The following is a 24,702-nucleotide window of genomic DNA, read 5'->3' on the forward strand; positions in this document are numbered from 1 at the left end:
AGGCCTAAAAAGCTAAGTTAAGGCACTGTTTTCCCGAACTTGGGTCCATTCGGGACACTGTATTACAGATTAAGAGGGTTGGCAAATAAAGTAAAAAATAAAAGGCAATGGTATGCTTGGAATTTTCTCCATCACTTTATTGTGAAGCCAGGCACTAGACTATGGGCTAGGGACACAGTCTGAACTCACATGGGGATAGAGTTTGGGAACTAACATTCTAGTGGAGAAAGCATATAACAAATACAAATATTAGACAATGTTAAGTTCTTGGCAGAGGTTTAAAATAAGGATGATAAGATATTGTCAGAGTGGCTTCTTTTGGCTGGGTGGAAAATATAGGCCTCTCTAAAAGGTAATGTAAGTGAAGATCTGAGTGATGAGGACGAGGGAAGCACATATTCCAGGCATATGAAACAAATAGTACAAAGACCCTGAGGAGGGTATAACTTACTCCGTTCAAAGAAGAATGAGCAGTACAGTTGTATCATAGTGGGAAAAGAGCAGTGAGGTAAGAGATGAGGTTAAGAAAGGTCAGCAGGGGCTAGATGTAAAGCCCTGTAAGTCTGAAGTTTACAGCAAGTGTAATAAAGGCAAAGCTGTTTTGGGGCCTGGGAGTAATGTTATGTAATTTATATTTGGGAAAAAATCATCCTGTCTACTGTACGGAGAATGGGTCAGAATGGATTTGGGGCAGGTGAGTAGAGGACAAGCATGTAAGCATAGAAAACAATTAGAAGGCTAATGCAATAGTCCCAGTTAAGAGATGATGGAGGCTTGAGCTAGGATGGGAGTGGAGGTGGTGATGGTGGCAGCAAGCAGTACTAACACTCAAGACTAAAAAAAAAAAAAAAATCCTTGCTATGTCCCAGCATTGTTCTAATAATTTTACAATTTTACCAACAAGAACACTGAAGTACAGCTAGGTTAAGTAACCTGACTCAGGTCACAGAAACTGTACACAGAGAACTGGGATTTGGACCTAGGCAATCTGACTGCAGAACCAGTTTTTAACTACTGTATACCAAGTTGTAGTGATGGAAAAAAAAAATTAGACTAAAATGTGATAGATTTAAGATGTAGAATCTACAGGATACTGATTAGATTATGATAGCTTTTACTGAGATGGGAAAAGACAGGAGATGAATGTTTCAACACTAAGGGTGAGAAGGAAATCAAGAAATTCTGTTTTGGCCAATAGAACCTGAGATGACCATAAAATGTCAAAGTGGAGGTTTCTAAGGTATTAGCTATATCAGTAGGAACTCTTGGGAGATGTCAAAGCTATAGATTTGGGTCCTCTGAGTAAATAAACAGTATTTAAGGCCTCAAAAGTATCTAGATGCAAAAAACTGCAAGCCCAGAAAAGAGCCTGGGATATTCTAAAATTTAGACTTAAAGCAGAAGAGGAGTTAACAAAAAAGACTAAGAAGGAACCATCGATGAAGTAGGAGGAAAATCAAGAAAAGTATGCTGTAATGCAAAAGTGCTAAAAGGAAAACAAAGTTGAGGAAATACTCAATTTTAGGTAAAATAAGAACAGCAAAGTGACAATGGATTTGGCAACATGGAGATAATTTGTTGACTCCAAAAAGAGCAGTTTCAAGGAATTGTAGGAATGAAAGCACAAATGGAGCATGTTGAGGAAAGAGTGTGATATAAATAAGTACAGAATCCACTACAGACAATTCTTTCCAGAATTTTGAATAGAATACTATAAAAAGGAGTCAACATGTGAAGAGAGATGTAGAGCCAAAGGATTCCACAATACTTAAAGAAACACATGAGCACATTCTGCTGATGGGAATGATCCAGAGAGAGAAACTCGATATAAGAAAGGGGAGGAATAACATATTGGGTTGGCCAAAAAGTTCCTTCCATTTTAAAGTAAAAGTCAAAGACACATTTTCCATTTTTACCAAGAAATTTATTGAACAACATATTCACCGTTTTGTTCCACTACCTTCTGCCATGTTTCAGGCAACTTCATAATTCCATCTTCCCAAAACTTTTTATCATTTTGGGCAAAGAATTGTTCCAGGTACCTTTTACAGTCTTCCAGGGAATTGAAATTTTTTCCGTTGAAAGAATTTTGTAAAGACCTAAATAAATGGAAATCCGAAGTGCAATGTCTGGTGAATATGGCGGATGAATCAGAACTTCCCAGCCAAGCTCTAACAGTTTTTGCCTGGTCATCAAAGAAATATGTGGTCTTGCATTATCCAGATGGAAAATTATGCGTTTTCGGTTGACTAATTCTGGACATTTTTGGTCGAGTGCTGCTTTCAGTTGGTCTAATTGGGAGCAGCACTTGTTGGAATTAATCATTTGGTTTTCCAGAAGGAGCTCATAATAGAAGACTCCCTTCCAATTCCACCATATACACAACCATCACCTTCTTTGGATGAAGACCAGCCTTTGGTTTGGTTGGTGGTGGTTCATTTCGCTTGCCCCACGATCTCTTCCATTCCACATTATTGTACAGTATCCACTTTTCACCACCTGTCACAATTTGTTTTAAAAACGGAACGTTTCCGTTACGTTTAAGTAGAGAATCACATGCGGAAATACGGTCAAGAAAGTTTTTTTCGCTTAACTTACGTGGAACTAAAACATCAAAGCGATTAACATAACCAAGCTGGTACAAATGATTTCAACGCTTTATTTGGATATTTTGAGTATGTCGGCTGTCTCCCAAGTGGTATAATGTTGGTTGTTCTCAATTAATGTCTCGATTTGATCACTATCAACTTCAACTGGTCTACCCAACAGCGGAGCATCGTCCAGCAAGAAATCTCCAGCACTAAACTTCGCAAACCACTTATGACACATTTGATCAGTCACAGCACCTTCTCCATACACTGCACAAATCTTTTTTTGCGTTTCGGTTGCATTTTTACCTTTTTTTGAAATAACAAAGCATAATACGCCGAAAATGTTGCTTTTTTCCTTCCGTCTTCAATATTAAAATGGCTACACAAAAATTCACCAATTTTCATAAGTTTTTTTTTTAATGCACCCTGATATGACAGCTGTCACACACAATCTAACAAAACTGCTTCGAATGAAGTTAAAGACAACTAATAAGCGCTACTAGAGCCATCTTACGTAAAAAACCGAAAGAACCTTTTGGCCAACCCAATACAATAGTAGAAAGGGGTGGGATCTTGGACAGGAGAAGAAACACTTCCATATTACAGGAGGGAAGACAAAGGAATAAAAGCAGATAACTGAGCAAATTTGGTGATGGGAAAATGAGAGAATTCTTATGTGAACAGGAATATGACTATATATGTGTATGTATATATATGTCTCCTAACACTATTAAATAATTTTTAACTTATAAAATATAAAGAAATTGAAGAGTTTTCTACTGTGTCTGTTACAAGCATTACCGGAGAAAAAGATGTTTCCCACAGGTCAGCTTCAAATGTTTAAGGAACATTATAAAAAAAGATAAATTTAAAACTAGTGATAAACTCCCCAGCTAAATCAGGTGGTTGAGAGATATTTCTTCTGTCCCTTCTAAACTTGTGCTATATCCTTTAATGTAGTGCCTTACTGATACTTGTTCATAATTGTTCCTAAATTGTTTATCATGAAAACTGAAAATATCGAGTACTATTTGATATTCATTAGCATAATTATATCCAGATGGGTTCAGAAAATAGTAATTTTCTAGTAGCAGCTATATCTAAACATACTGCTTTTAAAGCAAGACTTAATCACAGAAAGATTCATAGCAGAGCAATACATCACATACAATTTTCATTGTTATATTTCAAAAGCACCCCAACCTACGCAACATAAACATATTTAATTAGCTGCTGAACATTTTGTTTATTCACACACAATAGGCACTAAAAGTAGCCATTTTTTCCTTAAAAGAAAAAATTCTTAAGCATCGGAGGCACTCTATTAGGAATCTACTGGTTCAGAAAGTATGCAATAATTATTTTGAGCACTTGGGTTCCTATTCTTACCCACTAAGCCATGTCATTTTCTGTAATCAAAAGCTTCATGTAGCTTGAATTCACATATGCCACTTTAAAACTAGCTCTCCTAATTCATCTCTACCTAGACACAGCATATCATCAATAGTAACTATTCATATCCACCATCGCATGCACGGAAAACTAGTAAAGCACTGAATGAGATGCTTTAAATACATTATTTTAGAATTCACAGGACAACAGAAGTATTAAAATCCTTATTTACAAGTGGAGACATAGAAGCTGGGGAAGATTAAGTAACCTACTCAAGGCCTGGCTGACTTCAAAGCCCATGCTTTCCCCTGCACCAGTAGATCTCAATTTCTGCTGTGTAGCAGAGAGATCTGGAGAACCTGTGAAAAAGCCAGAGACATCCTTGGCCCCACCCTAAAAAATACAGCAGGTCTGGTCTGATGCTGATACAGGTGATCCCTGGATAACATCTTGCCGTCTGATGACACTGTCGGCAGGTTTTTCTTCGTTATTTTGTTTTACAATAGAGTGTGCTGGGACAGGGGAGGGAAAGGATGGGAACCTCTACAGGCTCTTTGTGCATAAATTACCTAGGAAGTCAACCAGCTGAGAAGCTTTACTGTAAACTACAGCTGCTGTTAGTGAAGCTGGATGCCATTACAGACAAAAGGAAGCCCTCAGTAAGGAAATGTAGAGGTGAGTCAACAGTATAACTAAATGAAGTTGATGAAGATGACAGCTTGGTAAGTTTGCGCTGAAAGAAAAGAAATCTTAAGACAATGGACCCTATAAATAAAGTGAGTAGGGGTTTCAGATGGTAAAAATAGTAAATTAAGGGACCCACCACTACAACTAAGGATCAAGTGATTAAGTGACATAGGTAGTCCATACTTTCATACTTATGGGTTTCCAGAATTCTAAAAAGGACCCAGGTTCTCCTATTTCTTATTGAAAGGTCTGACTCATGAAAGTCCATTTGACTCAAATTCTAAGAACAGTATTAGGATAACCCATAACCTAATTAACTTCTCTTGGGCACTTATAAGAAAGAATATGACTCAAAGAAACTTGCAAACTAACAGTTTCCTGTAATACTGTCTAGAAGAAAGGTGAGTCAAATAGGCATATAGAGGGTGGAGACAAAAGTCCGATATCAATAAAAAAAATTAATAATAAAACCCTGCTTATTATTTCTCCTAATATAAAAACTCACTGCCATGTTTTTATTTAACCTCTTTGGCCATGAAATCCTTTAGGAATTTGATGAGAGCTAGAATCTACTCCCAAGAAAAATACACATGCACTCAGAATTGTGTATGTGATTTCAGAGGGTCTTGGGAAGCCACCCACGGTGCAAAGACCTCCAGGTCAAACTTTTTTTTACTGAAATGTTCATAACATCTAGCCAGATCATATATGAGATATTATGTTTTCTTCCCTGAGTGAAACTCCTATACATTTTTGTTGTGAAGCATCTAATTTGTGAGGTCTGACCAAAAGTTAAGTTAGGTCATATAACTCCACAGAAAAGCAGACAGTATAAAAAGCAGACAGAGAAAGTGGCATCACTCCAAGAGTTCAAGTATGCTAACACAAGTAGAATTGTTATTATCCTGGGAGGAAATTTTAGCCTATGGATCTCCAGAGTTATTTCAGTTATAAGGATTAGGAGATTCAACCACCAAAAATGAAGGGTAATTTACAATCGCTCTGAGGGCAACTTTCAAGACTGTACTAGAAAGAAGAGATGCAGAAAGACCATGTGCCTTCTTACATAACATTGGTGTAACCTTGGGCTGCTGAAAATTTCAATAGGTTAAGATGTTTAAAATACCTCCTAGCTCAGCCCTTTCCACAAGGAATCAACAAATAGTACCTTGTATTATTAATGTAAATTTTCTACGGTGGATGTTGAGCTTAAATTTTGAAATTACTACTGATTTCAGTGCTACTTATACCACTGCAAAAGTTGTTTACTTTTTCTTTTGGAAAGGTCTTCTTTATCTGTCAAGACTATCTAGTATTAGAGCTTTTAATAAATAATTAAATTATAAATGGTTAAAGCAAGAGTATGTATGTGGTGGGGGGAATGTGAGGGTAGGTAATATAATTCATACCTTAATTAATCAGAGTAGAGGTTCAAGTTAACCTATAGTAGACATGAGAGAAAAAAGACTTTCTATTCTAGGTAAATAAACAACTCAGCATGATAACAGAGCCAAATATTTGCATGGCATCCATTTTTACTTTCTTTAGAAGGAATACAAATCACTTTTACCTCTCTACCAAAATGGATTCTTGGCATAGACTATACTAAGGTCCACATTATAATACACAGCTGAATACAATCCCAGAATTACTATATTTTACAGTTACTTTTATTAAAGAAGAGTCATTTAACCACTGAGTCCAAAGAAGTAAAGTGACTTGTCAGGGTCATAAACAAATACACAACTTTTAGAATCCAGGTTTCAGATTCTCTGTCTTCTCTCTAAACCCATGTTTTTTCACCTTTTCACCATTTATTTCAGAGATTTTGACTGGAATATTATGCTGATTAAGCAGTAAATACTAGAGAACTGCCAAACAGAAATTCCGAGCTAATAAAACACCGAAGCCTAGTGATCTACGACTCTGACCTTTCAAGAGAACCCTCACATCTGTGACATAAAGTGAAATGTGACTGAGGCTTCATTTGCAATGACACATGCTGTCAGACTGCTGTGCAGAATCAGGTCAGGCAGAGCTAGAGTGTCCAGGACCTGCTATCGTGGTCATCTACTCTGCTTCCCATAGCATGAATGAATCCTGCTCTACCAATTTGTAATTTCATGATTACAGACAAGATAATAATTCTTCAGGTTTCTTTCCTTCTGTTGAATGACTGAATCTTCTCAGAGGTCTGTTGTTGTCCTCTGTTTGCTCATTATTAGAGGGTGGGAAGAGAAAATTATCAAGGGGTTGAAGTGAGTTCTGAGAGGCTTTGTAGGTCCTAAATCAACTAGTTTAGGCTCAGACAGACAAGTGGTGATCGGAAGAAATTAGATGCCATTATAGAATTTCGCAGATGAGAGGTCCAAATGTCCGTGGGCAGGAAGGAAGCAGCTATGTGCAACAAGGAGGACTGTAGCCAGCCTCCTAATTCAGGTAGCCTCCACATCTCCACACCCACTAGCCCCTAGCACTCAGCTTACTAGGGCTCTACTGGACGCCCCTCCCACTTACTATCCAATGGACTTTTCAATGCCATACCTATTATGTGCTAGGTTCAGTTAAAACACAGACTTTCCTATCTGTGTGGAGCTATGGAGGCAACCTGAAGGACTCTGAGCAGAGGAAAAGTAAAATGATCAAATTTGGATTTAAAACAGAGCTCTCAAGTACTTTACCTATTCTTGCATTGTTTCACTTATTAAAGCATGTACCAATTTTGTAATTTGAAAAATATCAAATAAAGAAAAGGGCTCCTGCTAGCAATGTAGAGGAGAGCTTAGAGAATAGGCAAGACTGGTACCAGGGAGACTGGTTAGGAGAGTAATCAGTAACACAAGGGAGAAGTGAAGAAAGGCTGAAAGGAGGTAACATTAAAGGGAATAGAGAGGAATAAAGAGACTCAAACGAAATTAAGATAGTAACATCAAAAAGACAAATTAATTGTAGGTCAGAGAGAAAAAGGTAAACAGGAGAACTTCCAAATATGGGACTAGGGTGGATATTCAAGATGGATTTATAAACAGAAAAAAGAGTGGGATAGAAAATTTTATGTATTATATGAACACTGCATACGTTACATGTTTTACAAAAATATGCACAGGAAACTCATCAAAATGATAGCAGTGGTTGGCTCTGCATGATAGGTCAATCATTTTTTTTTTAACCTCATTCTTTCCTACATCTTCTAAATTTATTAAGAATATGTACTTTTTAGGACTTCCCTGACAGTCCAGTGCTTGGGACCCTGCGCTCCCAATGCAGGGGGCGTGAGTTCGATCTCTGGTTGGGGAACTAGGATCCTACAGGCCGTGCAGTGTGGCCAAAAAAAAAAAAAGAGAATATTTACTTTTTAGTAAATTTTGTATATTTCTGAAGCACACACATCTCAAAAAGTTTACCTTTATTAATAAAAATTCTATGGTTGTAAAACTCCTTTGAGAAAAACTCATCAAACGGCAAACCATTCCATATTTCATAAACATATTATTGATCCCTAATTAATTCCCATGTCTTTGTGAGATCGCACTGACTATGAAATTATAATGGTGAGCAATCATCCTAGTTGTGAGTTGTTTTTTTTTTTTTTTCCAATTCTGGAAATTCACTAGCTGAGAGAGGTGACAGAACTGAAAGCAGATATCTTGCTGACATTGGATTATTCAGTAAACACTGCAGACACAAACTGCATGCCTCTGCCTCAGGGCTTTGCCACATACATCTATCTGCATGACTGACTCTCTTACCTCCAGTGTCATGTTCTCAATATGACCTAGTATGATTATCCTAATTTTAAGAGTAACATGCCCCTGTCACCACCACCACCATAGGATTCCTGATCTTCTTTTACCTGCTTTGTTTTCAATATACTTATCACCTAATGTACAATTTATTTATTACATTTATTGTGTATCACCCCCTAGAATGTAAGTTCCTGAGATCATACATGGAGTTTTGTTTTTGTTCCCAAAGGTATCCCTATCACCAGAACAGTGTCTAACACACAGTGGATGTTCAATAAATATTTGTTGAATTAGTACATGTATGAATGAATAAATGCATGAGAGAATACATGAATAAAAGAATAAATTAAATAAATAACTATTGGGTTAAAAAAAGCACACTCAATTATTTTACAAATGAACATCAGTCATTAATACTTTTTGCTTTAGAAGTCACTGGTTCTATGCTTAAACATTTATAGAGACTAATTTAGTCTATGGGTTCAACAAAGTTTACTCTTTGTATACATATCTATTAAAATCTATTTCATATTCAATAAAGGTGAGAATTAATTATATATATATCAAATAACTTCTTTAATTAGTTAAATGTATAAAAATTAAACAGTATAAGCTTAACAGTAAATGATACAATAAAGTTTTACTTTTTGTAATCAGAGCTTCCAAACTGCCTCATTTAAAAATGTTCATTTATTACTGAGGATCACTAAGGAACTCTGTCTTACAATTTCTCAGTTAGCCATGTGATAGGTTGCTTGGGGTTTTTTTTAATCGTTAGTAATGAAACACAAGAACGAGGGAAAAGGGACAAGAAGGCAAAACACACATTCCACTTACTCCAATTTTAAGAGCAATTTAAACTACTTTCACTTTACTATGTCTCAAAGTTATAGCACCATCTGGTGTTTACTATGCAGAAATGCTATGAGGGCGGGTAGTGCAAAAGTCCTTTGTCACTTAATTTTTTTTAAATGTTTAGGCAGCTGGACAAAATGATGCTAAGCATACAACTAAGTTGATAATGGCACAGATCACATGTTCAGTTCGGAAATATAGTAGTAAAAACTGAGAAATCAACATGGCATTAAAAGAATAAACCATCTAAATAACTTTCAAACAAGAATACTCTTCAAGAAAAAAAGGACAGAGGCAAAACATAAATAAGTTATTAAAAGAGGAAAATAAATTGAAAAACATTTTAGAACCGTGTTAATAGACCATTTTCAAAATCTGACAAAAGTAAATGATCACATAAAACAAAGAGTTTACATTTGAAAACCCAGGAGATCTAATTATAAGATTTCTTCATTACATAGCCTCTGTGCTTAACCTCTACAGATAGCATTATAATAAGGCCTTGGTATATTAACAACTCCCAGTAAATTACATACATTTTATCATACGAGGGTGTGACAATTTAGCTTATTCAGTATTTTGTAACTTAGGTAAATTTATTTAATGACTTAATGCTGCTGTCTCTACGTTTACAATGACACCAACATTACTTACACCAATATAGGCTTTCCCGATATCCTAGGATGTCTTATCACTTCTGACATTGTCTCTTTTGTCTCTTCCATTCTCTCTTCATCACTCGAATCCACAACAAATATTACTCCGTAAGATTCAGCATAGTAATTCTTCCAGATTCCCCGAATTCTTTTTCCACCTCCCAAGTCAAAGATGGTGACTTCAAACTTTCCTTGTCTAAGGTCAATTTTGGAAAATCCAACAGTAGGTGCTACATCTTCAGGATACTCTGTTTCAAATGATATAAAAGAAAGAATCTTTAGACCTTAAATTAATAACACTAATTTAACTTCACAACTTAAATGACATAAATGTGTTATTCATCATACTCTAGTACTAAATAGAATGTTTATTATTTGCTTACACAATAAGCATTACATCTAAGCACATTGGTTTGGGGGAAAGGTAGATACTATAAAATATCCAACTAGAATTTACACTCCTTGCAGATAGGAATTTCTGTCTGTTTTTTTTGTTTGCTTGTTTGTTTTTATTGATATAACCCCAGTTCCTAAACTAATGCCCACCATATAACGGGTACTTAATAAGGATCTGTAGAATAAACAAATGAACTCTTGCCTTTAAGGCCACTGACTCCCCAAGTTAAAACAATAAAAATTTCAACCTTCAACACCACAGCCATCCCCAAGAACCATTACAACCTCTGTGGAGTTATAAAGAAAAACTAAACATTTAGAGAATAGTCTAGAACAACCAAATAATGGGAGAAGCTATGAAGAGTATAGGACCTTTCTTTTTTAATTAACTGAATTAAATCTATAATTGCAATAAAGAGACTTTTAAGGACAGCTTGCAAATACAAAGAGTAGATTTTATTTTCTTCTACAAGAATAGAATACAGGATATTCTCATAAATTTATAATTGAATTTCTTTGGACTTCTGCATATGACAGCACAAAGAAGAAGGTACAGGATGTATACAATTATAACTGCCAGAGAGGTAATGACAGTAAAAGATTAAAAAGATCACTAAGGTTCAAGACTTGAACTAGGAGCTGGGACCTAGACCTTAAAGCTCGGTAGGATTTAGACAGTCAGATGAGTGACCTAAGTAATAGAAATGGTAAAAGCAAGATGCACGCACAAGTTGAACACTGTAGTTGGAGCAAACCCTTAAGCCTGAATGTACAATGAAGAGGGTTCTGAAGATAGAGAATTAGGAGCCACGGAAGAAATTTTAGCAGACCAATAACATAATTAAGGTGACTTAAGTAGTCTTTCTTCAGATTCATCTTTGCAAAAGTCTCTAGAACGGACTGGAAATGAGAGTGATAGCCACTTTTTGGAGAGGTATGAAAATAAAAATAGAAGAATGGCAAGAGAGAACTCATGAAAGATTAACAGAACCAAGTGACTCAGTGGTTACAGAGAAGAGTTCAAACTTCATGCCTGTCTCTTCCATTCTCTCTTCATCATTGGCATTCACAACAAATATTACTCCACTGTACTTTGTTTACAGCTGCACGGTCAATACAGTGGCCACCAAACTACATGAGGCTTTTAAAACTTAAATCAATTAAACTTAAATAAAATAAAAAAATTCAGCTCCTCAGTTGTTCAAGCTGTATTTCAAGTGCTCAAAAGTCACATGTGGCTGGTGGCCCACCCTACTGGACAGAGCCAATATAGAACATGTCCATCATTGCAATAGCTCTACTGAACAACACTGGTTTAGAAGGTCTTATCATTCCCACATTCAGCAAAACATTTGCTATTACAAAGATAAATTTGAGGGCTTCCCTAGTGACGCAGTGGTTGAGAGTCTACCTGCCGATGCAGGGGACATGGGTTTGTGCCCCGGTCCGGGAAGATCCCACATGCCGCGGAGCAGCTGGGCCCGTGAGCCATGGCCACTGAACCTACGCGTCCGGAGCCTGTGCTCCGCAACGGGAGAGGCCACAACAGTGAGAGGCCCACGTACCGCAAAAAAAAAAAAAAAAAAAAAAAAAGATAAATTTGAGAGGCATTTGCTGTTAGGCTTGGGTGTGACAGAGAAACAGACTTGCAACGTACCATTCCCTTTCAGCAAGCATCTTAATGCAGTTTACACAGCTCTCTAGAAAGTTAATAGACATCACAAGTCAAATTTTTAAAAGACCTGCCTTATCTAGAAGGAGAAAAAGGCAAATTTAGAAGCAATATAAGCAGCCATATATTCCAAAAACAGAATTAAACTAGATATTTAAAAATGTGGATCTAGTCCAGGCCAGAACTGGCTTCACAGTTAAAATAGGCAGCTGTCTTTGAGTATGATTTGAAAGGTACCCCCAGGAAATTATCAGTGAAAATAAATCAACTATCCTGAGGAAGGGATAAGGGAAATAACACATACATAATACCTACTCAGTACCAGGACTTTGTTAGGCATTAGAATGCAAAGATGAATAAAAAAGGGTTGCTGTCCTCAAAGAATATCCAGTACAATTCAGAGAGAACTGTGTTATTCCCATTAATGGGAATAACACAAGAACCTATATGTTCTACAAACAAGTCTGGAGAGCACAGTGTGAAGGTATTATGAACTGCACTTTTATGTTCCTGCCAAAACTCATCTGTTGAAACCCTAATCCCCAATGTGATGGTATTTGGAGGTAGGGCCTTTGGGAGGTAATTAGGTTTAGGTGAGGTCACCAGGATTGAACCCCCATGATGGAATTAGTGCCCTTATAAGAAAGAGACATAAGAGAGCTTGTTTCCTCTCTCTCTTTCCACCACATGAGGATACAAGTGAGAAGATGGCTGTCTGTAAACCAAGAAGAGGGCCCTCACTACGTACCCGACCATACTGGCTCCCTAACTGCAGCTCCTAGCCTCCAGAACTGTGAGAAATACCTGTTGTTTAAACCACTAAGTCTATGGTATTCTGTTATAGCAGCCCAAACTAAGATGGAGGGCATTCAAAAGAAAAAGGGTAAAGAGGAGCTAGAAGTGAGTCATGGCCTAGAAAGCCTTCAGAGAGGAAATGAAACAGGAGTAAAGTCTTAAAAGACAAAAAAATTATAACAAAGAAAGGAGAATAAAATTCCAAGCAGGGGAACAGATAAAATGATGGCACTATTCCCAGGAAACCAATTCATATTAAGTAATTTTTTCAAGGTTACATGGTAGACAGAGCCAGGACTCAAATTCAGGTATTCAGGACTTTAAAAGCCTGTTTCTTTTGATACATGGAACACCCTCCCCAATTTCTCTATTCTTTCCTCTGGCTCCTACTCATGATTCTGTGTTTCAAGACTCAAGACTAAATGTTCAGGTTACGACCTTTTCTGTAAATCCTTCTCTGATGATTCCTTCCTACTTTCAGTATCATCTACACCATCTATTGTAATATTCTGTGTTCTTGCTGGTCTCCACAATAGCCTATACCTTCCCAATAGCTGGTAACTATCTTTGTATCCTTAGCACTCAGTACAAAGCATATAACTGCTCAATACTGCAACACCAGACTGCTAGGACAGCTGAAGCTGCTATCGTTATGTCCATTCTTTCATATATTTACCCATCCATCCATGCTTGTAATCATTTATTGAGGGCCTGTTATAAATCAGGCATCATACAAGAACCAGGCGTTCAAACACATATGGTCCCTAATCCTGAGGATTTCAGTAAAGCATATGTGTTAAGACAATGCCTAGAAAGTTCAAGATAAAATGAAAATATATAATCAATAACTATTTATTGAGCTTATGTTATATGCTAAGTACTATGCAAGGTCCTAGATATACAAAGATTAATAAAATTTATTAATATTTTCTGATCTTATAGAGCACTTATATAGATGGAAAAAGAAGAAATATATACATAAACAAATAACTACAATATAATAAAGATGTGTTAATGTCAACAATGCTAGGGACCAATTTACACAAAGAATTTTCCCACCCAAAATAACAACAGTTCCTTAGAACTATTAGGAAACAATACTGGAAAGTCAGAGAGTCCTGGATTTTTTAGCTGAGCACATGGCTGTTCAGGATAAAGAATGCAATCCCCAGTCTCTATGGCAGCTAGGGGTGGCCATGAGAACAGGTTCTAGATAATGTGCTGGTGGTATACTGTTAAATGTTTAACTGGCTTTGGAGGCTGTGGAACTCTGATAGGTAGTGTTTTCCAATTGTCATGGTGTAAATAATCCTGCTGTGGACTATTTCAAATTACCAATATGAGGCACCTGAACATAGAGTTTGGAGGAGAGGTGCCTAACTGGCTCTCGTTGCCTGATATGAGCCAATAACAGCAAGTAGCAACCAGCTCTGGAACACCGCGGGTTCTAGCTAATGGCCTATGAACTGCAGTGATGTGGTGGCTTCTGGTTCACATACTTTAAAAAAAAGAGAAGGACAGCCTCCCTTTGTCCTTTACTTCTTCCTTCCAGCTGAAATGCACATGTACTAGTGAGACACCTTGGACCAGGTAGGCAAGGGAGAACACTAGGAATGGCAAAGCAAATAGGAGAAGGAACTTGAGTCTCTAATACCAGAGAGCTGCTATGCCAGCCCTAGACTACTTTTCCCTGTGCTGTAATATGAGAGAGAAATAAACTATTTTATTAAACCACTGTTATTTTAGGCTTATTTGTTAGCACAACTGAACCTATATCCTATTAATGCAATCACTTTGACAGCCATGAAGAAGAGAAGCTGATTGAAGGAACCTCAAGATAGGGAAAGTACTCTTAGATTAGGAAGCTATAATAAAATTATATTATATTGGACACAGACAACGGCAACACAGTAGGAGAGGAAGATTATCTCAAAAGAAAGGAGGAAATATACAATAAAAAATTTTTTTTAATTTCTAATAAAAAACAAAACAGAAATAAGCTAAGAGAAGCCATGGGAGAAATGTTTTAGGAAGACTGCCTACTAAAGCATGGCCTGAACTGGGACACCAAAATAAGTAAAACTGCCCTTGGGGAATTTATAGTCTGGAGAGGTAGAGTAATACATAAAAAGAGGGGCGATTAAGTAGCTATACAAGTAGATACAGATAAGAGTAGACATAAACAGAGGATGTGGTCAATTGTACTGACGGTGGTGGTAAGGGGTGAGGGCAGCAGGAGATCAGAAGAAACTTCATAAAGAAGGAGACTATACGACAAACAAGCATCTTTAGAGATAAGTAGATAATATCTTTAAGGATAAGTTGATATTCTCTTTAATAAGGCAAGTGGGAACAGCATAAACAAAATCACAAAGGTATCAAAAGGCTCAATTTGAAAAACTTCAAGTCGTTCTATATAACTGGAATCTTTAAAAAAGAAAAATGGTAAGAAATCAGTCACTGGAGTAGGCTGAAGAGTAAATACGAAATGAAAAACAAAAACAGAGCCAGAGGGGAGCTCAAAGTTGAAGGCAGCTTTGACTTTTTGTTCATGATGTGACACTTTGAAGATTTTCTAAACTCAGAAAAAGAAACTAATGGAGGTGGGATTCAGAAGAAAAAGGCCTGATCGAAAGAGTCTGTTCTAAGTACACACAAATAATTAGTCTGATTAGCACATTCCTGGATCCTGCTCCCTTGAACATAAGGCTTTGAAGGAATGAAAGAGAAAACGTTTAGATAAGGTTTCATGGCCTGCAGGCCAAATCTGGCTGGCCACCTGTTTTCACATGGTCCTCAAGCTAAGCATGTGTTTTACATTTTAAAATAATTTCCAAAAAAAACCCAAGGATAATGTTTCATAACACATCAAATTTTAGGGTCTATAAATAAAGTTTCATTGGAACATGGCCACGCTCGTTTGCTTACATATTTTCTATGGCTACTTCTGCACTACTATGTCAGAGCTGTGTAGCTGGGAAAGGGACCATATGACTCTCAAAGTCTAAAATATTTACTATATGGATCTTTACAGAAGAAGTTTGCAAACCGTTGGTTTAGATGGTGACAGTGAGTGCTTTGCAAGGATATAACCTAGGTGACAGCATGAGGGGTACAAAAAGGCTTTAGAAGCCTCCTCAAACAATAATATATAGTTTGCAACTAATTGGGGGTGACAAAATGTTTTTCTCCAACAGCACATTTTTCAAGGTGTCAATTTTCTTTCATGAATTTCCATAAATAAAAGCTCCCTATCTGTCATGCATGATATCTAGTTGCAAAATCCATTTTCAGGAACAAATATATGTTAGGTTTTCTCCCAATTCATACCCTCAAGATGCCTGGCTCGTGCTACATCTTCTGGGTACACAACAAACTCACTAGTATAGTACCTCTATATTGTAGTTACAAAGCATTAAATTAAGACTAAATAAATACATCCAATGAGATGTAATATAAATGACATAAAACCCTTTAATGTATCTTTAATGTAACTGTAAAAATTACACATCACGTTGAAAAAAAAATCAAAAACTGCAAAGAGAACTGTGCTGGCTAACTGTATTTCTACCTCCCTTTCATTTAGCTGTAGCCCTGTGACTAAATTCTGGCCAAGAAAATGTAAGTAGAAGATAGGGATCCTTAAAGGCAAGGGCATGTCCTTTTTTTACTTTTTCCTTCCTACTGCGATCCCTCTTAGCTGATCAAAAACCTCGAGGAGCCTCTGCATTCATTCAAATCTGAAACATAACAGGCTGGTACTATTAAGCCAGAGTCTATTTACCACATTAGCCTCAAGTATACTAAGAATATAAAGTAATAGAGTACACAGTATATGTACCCAATGAATATGTAATAAAGCAATTTAAATAAATAAATCAGAGTAATTTAATAATAAATTTTTTCAGCTTACCTCCTTGGATTCCCTTTGCTGTTGCCGTTTTACCAGCATTATCAAGTCCCACCATCACAAGAGTCACCTTTCTTAAAACAATAAAAATTAAAAAATCACTTTGAGTCAATTAAGTATTGAGGTAAAAATAAAAGCAAATTCATCCATCCAAGCAACACTTAAGGAGCATCTATATGTACAAGACAATCTGCTGGATGCTAGGGGGTACAATGATGAATAAAATATATATTCAAAAAGCAAAATTCTTGAAAAATACCTGTAAAGTATCATCCTTTTGTTCTCTAAGCAAAAAAAAAAAAAAGGGAAACTGTACAGCAGATAACCTGAAGGATAGAGAAGAAATAAGGGAAAGAAGAGAGAAAGCAAGGAGGGAGATAGATCCTAGCATGAGTTATCTATCAATCATGTCTAAAGACTCAATTTTCTAGTTAACTGAAGTCTAAGGATTAGCACAAATTTGTTTTTTCTTGTGAAATTACATAAGAAAAGAATGATTGTTAGGTTCTTGACACTACTGGCATGCTCAACTGTTTTTATATATGCAGCACCTTACCAAGTATAAATCTTAAACATAGTATAGTAACATGATTATTAACCTAAGCGCTAACATATTTTGAAAGAGGGTTCCTAAATTATAAAGCTTAAAATGTTTCTGATGATATAGCTAAACTTCACAGAGTTAGAAAAAAAATACAATCCAGTTCAATTTTACTATTGAAGAAACTTAAGTCCAGAGTCATAAGATAAGACAATGAATTGGTTACAGTCAGAACCAGAACCTAATTCACCTAACTCCTACGAACTTCTCAAACCTGGGGCAGGTTATAAAGGAACAAACCTACTATACTGGTCCTATTATCTCAGCGATTCACTCCACCACTAAAGCTCATTTCTGTTCCAGGCTTAACTACTGCTTAGTATAAATGATGAGACCATCTATTAACACCATTTTGGGAATATAGAGAGAAAGCCACAGCATAACTGGGCCACATTCCCATGGGGTAGAGTCAGGGTTTCTACCAAGTACAGTCATTCTTCACTGGCAATCATTCCAAGAAGGGTTAAAAAACAGAACTTAGATGGCAAGAAAGGGTGTTTTTTCATCTGTCTAGGCCTGGCTTTCTTGGATCTGGACTTCTTTATTAAACAAACAGTTACTGACCATCTTCTGTATACCATACACCAGTGTTCTAGGTACCTGAGATACACTTATTTATTTAAATAACCACAACAACAATGAAAAACAAAAACTGATAGAGAAACCCTTCCCTTATTAAACTTACATTTTAGTTACAGGAGACAAACAATATAATACACATAAGAAATAAGTAAATTATAGGTTATATCATACGTTAGAGGTGATTAGGTACTACAGAATAAAGTAGAGCAGGATATGGATTGTAGTTTTACATAAGGTGATCAGGGCAGGCTTCACTGAGAAAGAAGGTAAAGTCTGAGCAAGGCCTTGAAGGAGGGAGGTACTTATGCAAATATCTGGGGCAAGAGAGTACAGCTGGGGCAAAGGCAAGGAAGCCAGTGTGGTAAAACCCAGTGAGACAGGAGCAGGGAAGGACAGGAAGTCAGAAACGCCATCAGAGGCCAGATAACGTAGGGCCTTGTAGGCCATGGTGAGGACTTTGGTTTTTGTAAGTGAAATTAATTTACTCTTCATGTTAATTTCCTTTGTTATCCAGGAGCCTTAGTCTTCTGTAAATGCTTCAACCATCCCTATATCCACCATGAAGAATAAACGAAAGTACGTCTCTGCTCCAGTCAGTGGTAAGTCACAATTAGTAGCATCCCCACACCCCATTCCCAGTCAGTCAGTGGTGGGGTCAGTGGAAATGCCAAAGAGGCACACAGCAGATTATGAATTACAGATCTGAGGTAGAATGTGAGGTCTGGGTACTTCTATCCACGGGAAAGTTTTACCAGTATTATCAACTTTGAAAAATATGTTTACTTCTTATGGAAGCTTTGAGATATGTAGAGTATAACTCTACTATTTTGTTTGAAGAATTCATAACTTCCAAATATCAAAGAACAAAATTTAAGTACAAAATAATTTCTTAAATAAAATATAATAAATGACTATCCAAAAAAGATGGATTGTATAGCATTTAAACAATATTTTGGATAACTGAAGTTACTAGATATATAATGAATTAGACCATAATAGTAAAGCTAATTCAATTGCTCTTTAACAATTTATTTCAAGATCTACAGTGCTTCAAACATCACCATGACCAAAACAATTACTTTTGGGGAACAAATCCCCATTTTCTGCTTGTTTGCATCACTTATTCTGTAACTATTGATTAGGCACCGATTACGCAGTAGCAAACAAACATCCACAATCCCTAGCCATCATAAACCTTAGAACCTAGAAAGAAAAGAGGCATTAGAGATTTATTTGTGACGACTGTTGTAAAGGGAAAGCACAGGCAGGCACAGGAAGAGATAGCAGCTGACCATGCCTATTCTAGAAGTCACAGGAGACCATACTGCAAACATATGTCAACTGGGTCAGCAGTTCCTAGGAACATCATGGATCCTTTTCCCATCCCTTACGAGCCAGAGTAAAAAATCTCAAATATACCTTTTTAAGGAAAATGGCCCTTCATTCTCTACTACAAAGGTAGCATTTTATGTTTCCCCCGCTCCATTCTTGTCAAGATTTCAGTTTTAAAAAAAAAAAAAATCACTGTCCAAATAATTACTTTTACACACTTTGAAACATTACTCTTAAAGCAGCTATCAAGGAAAAATGTTAGATTTTACCTTAAAAGCTTTCTTTTTTTAAAACAGAATATTAGGTTCAAACAAAAAAAAGTTCTTCAAACATGAAAATCACTTTGGAAAATTATAATCATGCTGAGACTGGCACGAAATAAGTCTCTCTGTATTTCTATTTTTATTTTGACTACACTTGTAAGTACACAGTTAATCTTTATGATCATTATGCCATATACTTGAAAACACAGCTTTAATTAAATATTTGAGGTAATTAAAGCCTTAATGAAAAAACATAACATTAGCAGTACAAATGAAATCACAGCATGAATTACTGCAATGCCTGATAACAAAGCCTTAAATTTATACTTTCAGAATAGAATGGGTTTAAAAGGCTAACAATCACCTAACACTCAAAATTCTATGGAACTCTTTAACCACTGAATATATTCAATCTAACACATTTCAAAATGTACATGTCATTATAACTTTTAAAAATAAGATAAATTATCACTGATTGGGAACAGTTTGGCTGTGATGTTATGTAACAACAGAGAAATAAAAAACTATGTTTTTTAGTCTTATGATTCTTGATCAAATACACTAGTCCTTCAATTGAAAAAATAATAAACAGTTTTATTAGGTTTATAGTGTCTAGAAAGTTGACACTAGCAATAAAAGCAATCATTTAGTCATTTGGTCAGGCAGTAATTCAATAAAAGTACATAAGGCATTTGAGTACTATGGACACAAAAATGCCTGAGACATCATTTCTATCCCAGAGTGCTCATCATCTAATGAGAATGACTAAAATGTAAACAAATATTTGTACATTATGACACTAAGACAGTTTAAAATGCTTATCGATATATACAAGACGCTAAAGGAATACAGAGCAAGAAGACTTTATTCAGCCTAGAGATACAGGAGAAGGTCTGGGAAGCTTCTTACACAAGGTGATGATGCCTCAGCTAAGTTCTTAAAATGTAGAAGTTTGCCGAGCAACGGGAAGGTGAAAATAGGAGGAAGGATGAAGAGGTTCCAGACTAAGAACACTGCCTGAGAAGACACCACACCAAGGAGGTAAGAACTGGCAGGGTGCTGAGTTGCTGAACCCAGGCATTAAGAGCACATCTCAGGAAAGCAGCCTTAAGCAAAAGGAGAACATGCTTGTTACATTCATACACAATCACAACTCAATACAACTGTGTATTGAGTCTAAAAGGAACCCGATATACTTCTACTTAAGGAACCAGTATCATAATAATATAGGTAATAATGTGACCTTCCCAGAAGTTTAAAGTGATCACTTAGCTCTTATTACAGTTATCCCTGAGTCTTGAATTATATACCAAACTAGAAAGGCTGACATGGAAGGACTCTATTGTAAGATGTACTGTCGGGAGCCATATAAGAAGTGCCTTTGAGTCTCAGCACGGACGAGACCCATAGTGCCTAGCAAAGCTGGTACTATCAGGTACAAATATGGAGAAGCAAAGCTCTCCTCTGTGTGGTTCCCCTTGTTTTCCCCTGGTTTTGCTTAAAGTGATTTTTATAGGATTACTATTAGTGTTAGGAAATATCCCCAGTGCCGACGGAGGGTTTAGGGAAAGACCCCAACTTAGGGTAAAACCAAAAAAGACTCCGGCTCCCCCAATGACTACACCCGAAATCCCCACTCCCAGGCCAGGACATTGGGTACAGGGAAACACAACAGGAGCATTTGTGTGGCAAGAGCTTACGTTAGAAGAAAAGCTAGATGAACTATGGCCCCCCTGGGGAGTAATAGATATGCTGGGAAATATTTGGGTAAGGTGGCGAGGAGGATTTATGCTACGTTGGGTGTATTCAAAGCTGGATGAAGTAGGCTACATGGCAAGCTTATACAAGTTACATTGCTCTTTGTACAGAAATGCTTATAAAGGACAAATTATATATTGTAAGTATTTTGCAAAGGAATTTGCTAATAGGTTTAAGGTAGAATGTCTACCCCCAAAGCCTCCCAAATAATTATAAGGAAAAATGTGCGATGTCTGAAGGATAACGGTGAACGTGTAAAGCCTGTGGGAGAGAATTTTTATTACTGTATGGGTTTGTAATTGTTAAGAGAAGAATGTGCTTAAGTTTGTACCTTGATTAATGGCCTGATTGAGTAGAATGTGCAAATACAAGAACATCTGCTTTTAAGAAAGATGAAGAAACCGCAAACAGAGTTCCAGACCTAGATGTGACCAAGATATACCTAACCACAGGGGACGAAAGAGACCACAGGAGATAAGAAGATTACCTGATCATAAAACCTGCCTAACCTGCTGATATAATCTTTTGATGTAAATGACCTTTGGTTTTACTGTTGTGTACCTTTATTTTGTGGCTTTGGTATGAGAACTGGAATGTTAAGATTGAAAGTGAGATTGCCTCACAGTATAAAAAGCTTCGGAATTGTAACAATAAATTGGCAGATCCTCGCATCCTCTGAGGTGTCTTGCGTTCTGTCCACGCCGACTCCGTCTCCCCTTTGGGTGAAACCTGTCCGGCTGGGGCTGGTCCCCGGCAAGTGGCGCCCGAACAGGGACCTGAAGGGGTAAGTATTATTTCTTTTTCAGACGGATAGGAGTCTCACCATAGGGTGCTGCAGACCCCCAGTTAGAGAAGGACTGGTAAGAGAGGTGAGTAATCGGTGTCAAAATGGGACACGCTGAGTCCAAGGAGAGGCTCTTATTTATAGATATAGTTAAACATATGATAAATGGAAGAGGAATTAAGGTAACTAATAAGCAATTAACTCAGTTTTTTCAGTTTGTACAGGAACAATGCCCATGGTTTCCAGAACAGGGGACAGTTAATATAGAAACCTGGCAAAAGGTGGGACAAACTTTGCAGGTATATTACAGTCATTTTGGACCTGAAAAGGTTCCAGTAGATACTTTTACTTTATGGAACCTTATTAGAGAAAGTATTGCCCCCTTACCTGAAGGTCAAAAAAAACCATATAAATATCCAACAGAAGTAATAGATGAAAAAACTCCGTTAATTTCCCCAAAAATATCAAAAGAAACTGAGGTTTTGGCTGCAGCTTTAAAAGACTGTAGCCTTAATGATAATGACTCAGAGGAAGAAAATGAGTCACCTACTGATACTAAGCCTAATTTGTTAAAGAATTTTCCTTTTGATGATGAATTGTCTCCTGCAGAACGGGATGATTTAGATGCTGCTGCATATGATTATGAAAAACGGAAGTATGAACCCCCTGGTGCTTTTTCTTTGCAAGAAAATAAGAAAAATAGGCCTAATTTACAGGATATGCGCCCTTTGGGTCGCCTACCGACCGCTCCACCAGCACCTTTGAATGTTCCGCTTTTTCCTTCGAAAAGGTCAAAACATTCAACTTTAAATATTAAAGGAGGTCCACCCCCTCCGCCACCTTTTAATAAAGATCAGGGCGAATATAGGAGGCATAGGAGAATACATGGTGAAGATGATGATTTTGCTTTTGCAGCCTGCTTTCCAGTCATCCTTGAGGATGGTTTTGATGATGATGATGTATATTGGGATCCCTTGCCTTTAAAACTTTTGAAAGAGCTTAAAAAGGCCTGTGTAAATTATGGGCCATTGGCGCCTTATACTATAACTCTTATAGATGCCCTGGCAAATAGATGGATGACTCCATATGACTGGACTCAGGTTACAAAGGCTTGTTTATCTGGAGGACAATATTTGCTTTGGAAAACAGAATATGAGGAATTAGTGGCTAAGCAGCATGCTTTAAATAAGAAAAGGGATAAATTTAATATTACAAAAGATATGTTATTAGGTCAAGGGGAATATGACACAGCTCAACAGCAGATGTATATGGGAAAAGAGGCCTTATGGCAGGTAACTATGTGTGCAGTAAATGCCTGGAAGTCCTTGCCTTTAACTCCAGGAAAAGCCTCTACTTTAACAGATTTAAGACAAAAACCTGAGGAGCCATATGAGGATTTTGTTTCTCGTTTGTTAATAGAAATAAAAAGAGTCATAAATGATGAGGATGCAGCTGAAATGCTAGCTAAACAATTAGCTTTTGAAAATGCCAACCCTGTTTGTCAGAATTTGATTCGGCCAATTAGAAAAACTGGAAGCATTTCAGATTTCATTAAGCAATACTCTGACGTGGGTCCATCTTATATGCAAGGCATTGCCTTGGCAGCTGCTCTAAAGGGAGAAACACTTCCTCAATGTATGATGAATATGGTTCAGAGAACAAAAAACCCTAAGGGGCCGAAAGGAAATAATTGTTTTGCTTGTGGAGGTGCAGGTCATTTCAGTAGAGAATGCCCTAATAAAAATCAACCTCCAACAGGCCCTGTTAAAATGATATCTCCTGGTAATGTTGGGGTCCCAAAGACTCCTTGCCAGAGATGCAGGAAAGGAAATCATTGGACTAAACTGTGTAGGAGTAAATATCATAAGGACGGACACCTCCTTCCCCCTAATGGAGTTTCTACAGTGCCTCAGGCTGAAGCTCAAATGCCAATATATCCTACACCTGTTTTTCCAGATACACCTGCTGGAACTAATTCGGGAAACTTATTTCGGGCCCACCCCCGGGCCCAACAAACAATAGGGGCAATTCACCAGACAGTCAATCCCTTTCTTCCCTCAGGGGAATCGATGAATTGTTCAGGGCCACCCCAGGCAGCGCAGGACTGGACCTCTGTGCCACCTCCGCAACAATACTAACTCCTGACTCTCCAGTCGTAAAAATACCAACTGGGATTAAAGGTCCATTGCCCCCAGGAGTGATGGGTTTAATTATTGGTAGGAGTTCAACTTCCTTATCTGGCTTAACAGTTTTGCCTGGAGTAATTGACTCTGACTACACTGGAGAAATTCAGATAATGGTGGCTCCCTCTAATAAGACACAGCAAATTTATGTGGGACAAAGAATAGCACAGCTATTATTATTACCATATTATAAGACAGGAAAGAATATAACCCAAGAAGCTAGAAATGAAAAAGGATTTGGCTCTAGTGATATGGCATTTTGGATTCAAGAGATTACCAGAAACAGACCTTTAAAAACTTTAAAAATTAATGGAAAAAATATTCAAGGTCTATTAGACACAGGTGCAGATGCTTCCTGTATAGCAGGAAAAGACTGGCCAAGTAGTTGGCCCACCCAGCATGCTGATAATATGTTAACAGGTCTGGGAACTGCTCCAGCAGTAGCCAAGAGTGCCCAGATTTTAACTTGGGAGAATACTTCCAATACACAAGCGGGCTC

At 37.2% G+C, this 24,702-nt stretch overlaps 1 protein-coding gene across 3 annotated transcripts in view; it reads right to left on the reverse strand.

The window, feature by feature from the left end:
• The window catches only part of ARL13B (ADP ribosylation factor like GTPase 13B), an 83,526-nt gene that overhangs the window by 41,161 nt on the left and 17,663 nt on the right, over positions 1-24,702 (reverse strand). For 2 of the 3 annotated variants that reach the window (XM_065876552.1, XM_065876553.1), the window contains exons 2-3: positions 16,704-16,774; positions 9,926-10,175 (exon numbers count right to left, since the gene is read on the reverse strand). The exons of the other annotated variant lie outside the window; for it this stretch is intronic. In XM_065876552.1, coding sequence (XP_065732624.1) covers positions 9,926-10,175; positions 16,704-16,774 — 321 coding nt within the window. The remainder of the gene's footprint in view (positions 1-9,925; positions 10,176-16,703; positions 16,775-24,702) is intronic. 3 annotated transcript variants of the gene reach the window in all.

The sequence above is a fragment of the Phocoena phocoena genome, chromosome 4, assembly GCF_963924675.1.
Source record: "Phocoena phocoena chromosome 4, mPhoPho1.1, whole genome shotgun sequence".
In the NCBI taxonomy this organism is placed as follows: domain Eukaryota; kingdom Metazoa; phylum Chordata; class Mammalia; order Artiodactyla; family Phocoenidae; genus Phocoena; species Phocoena phocoena.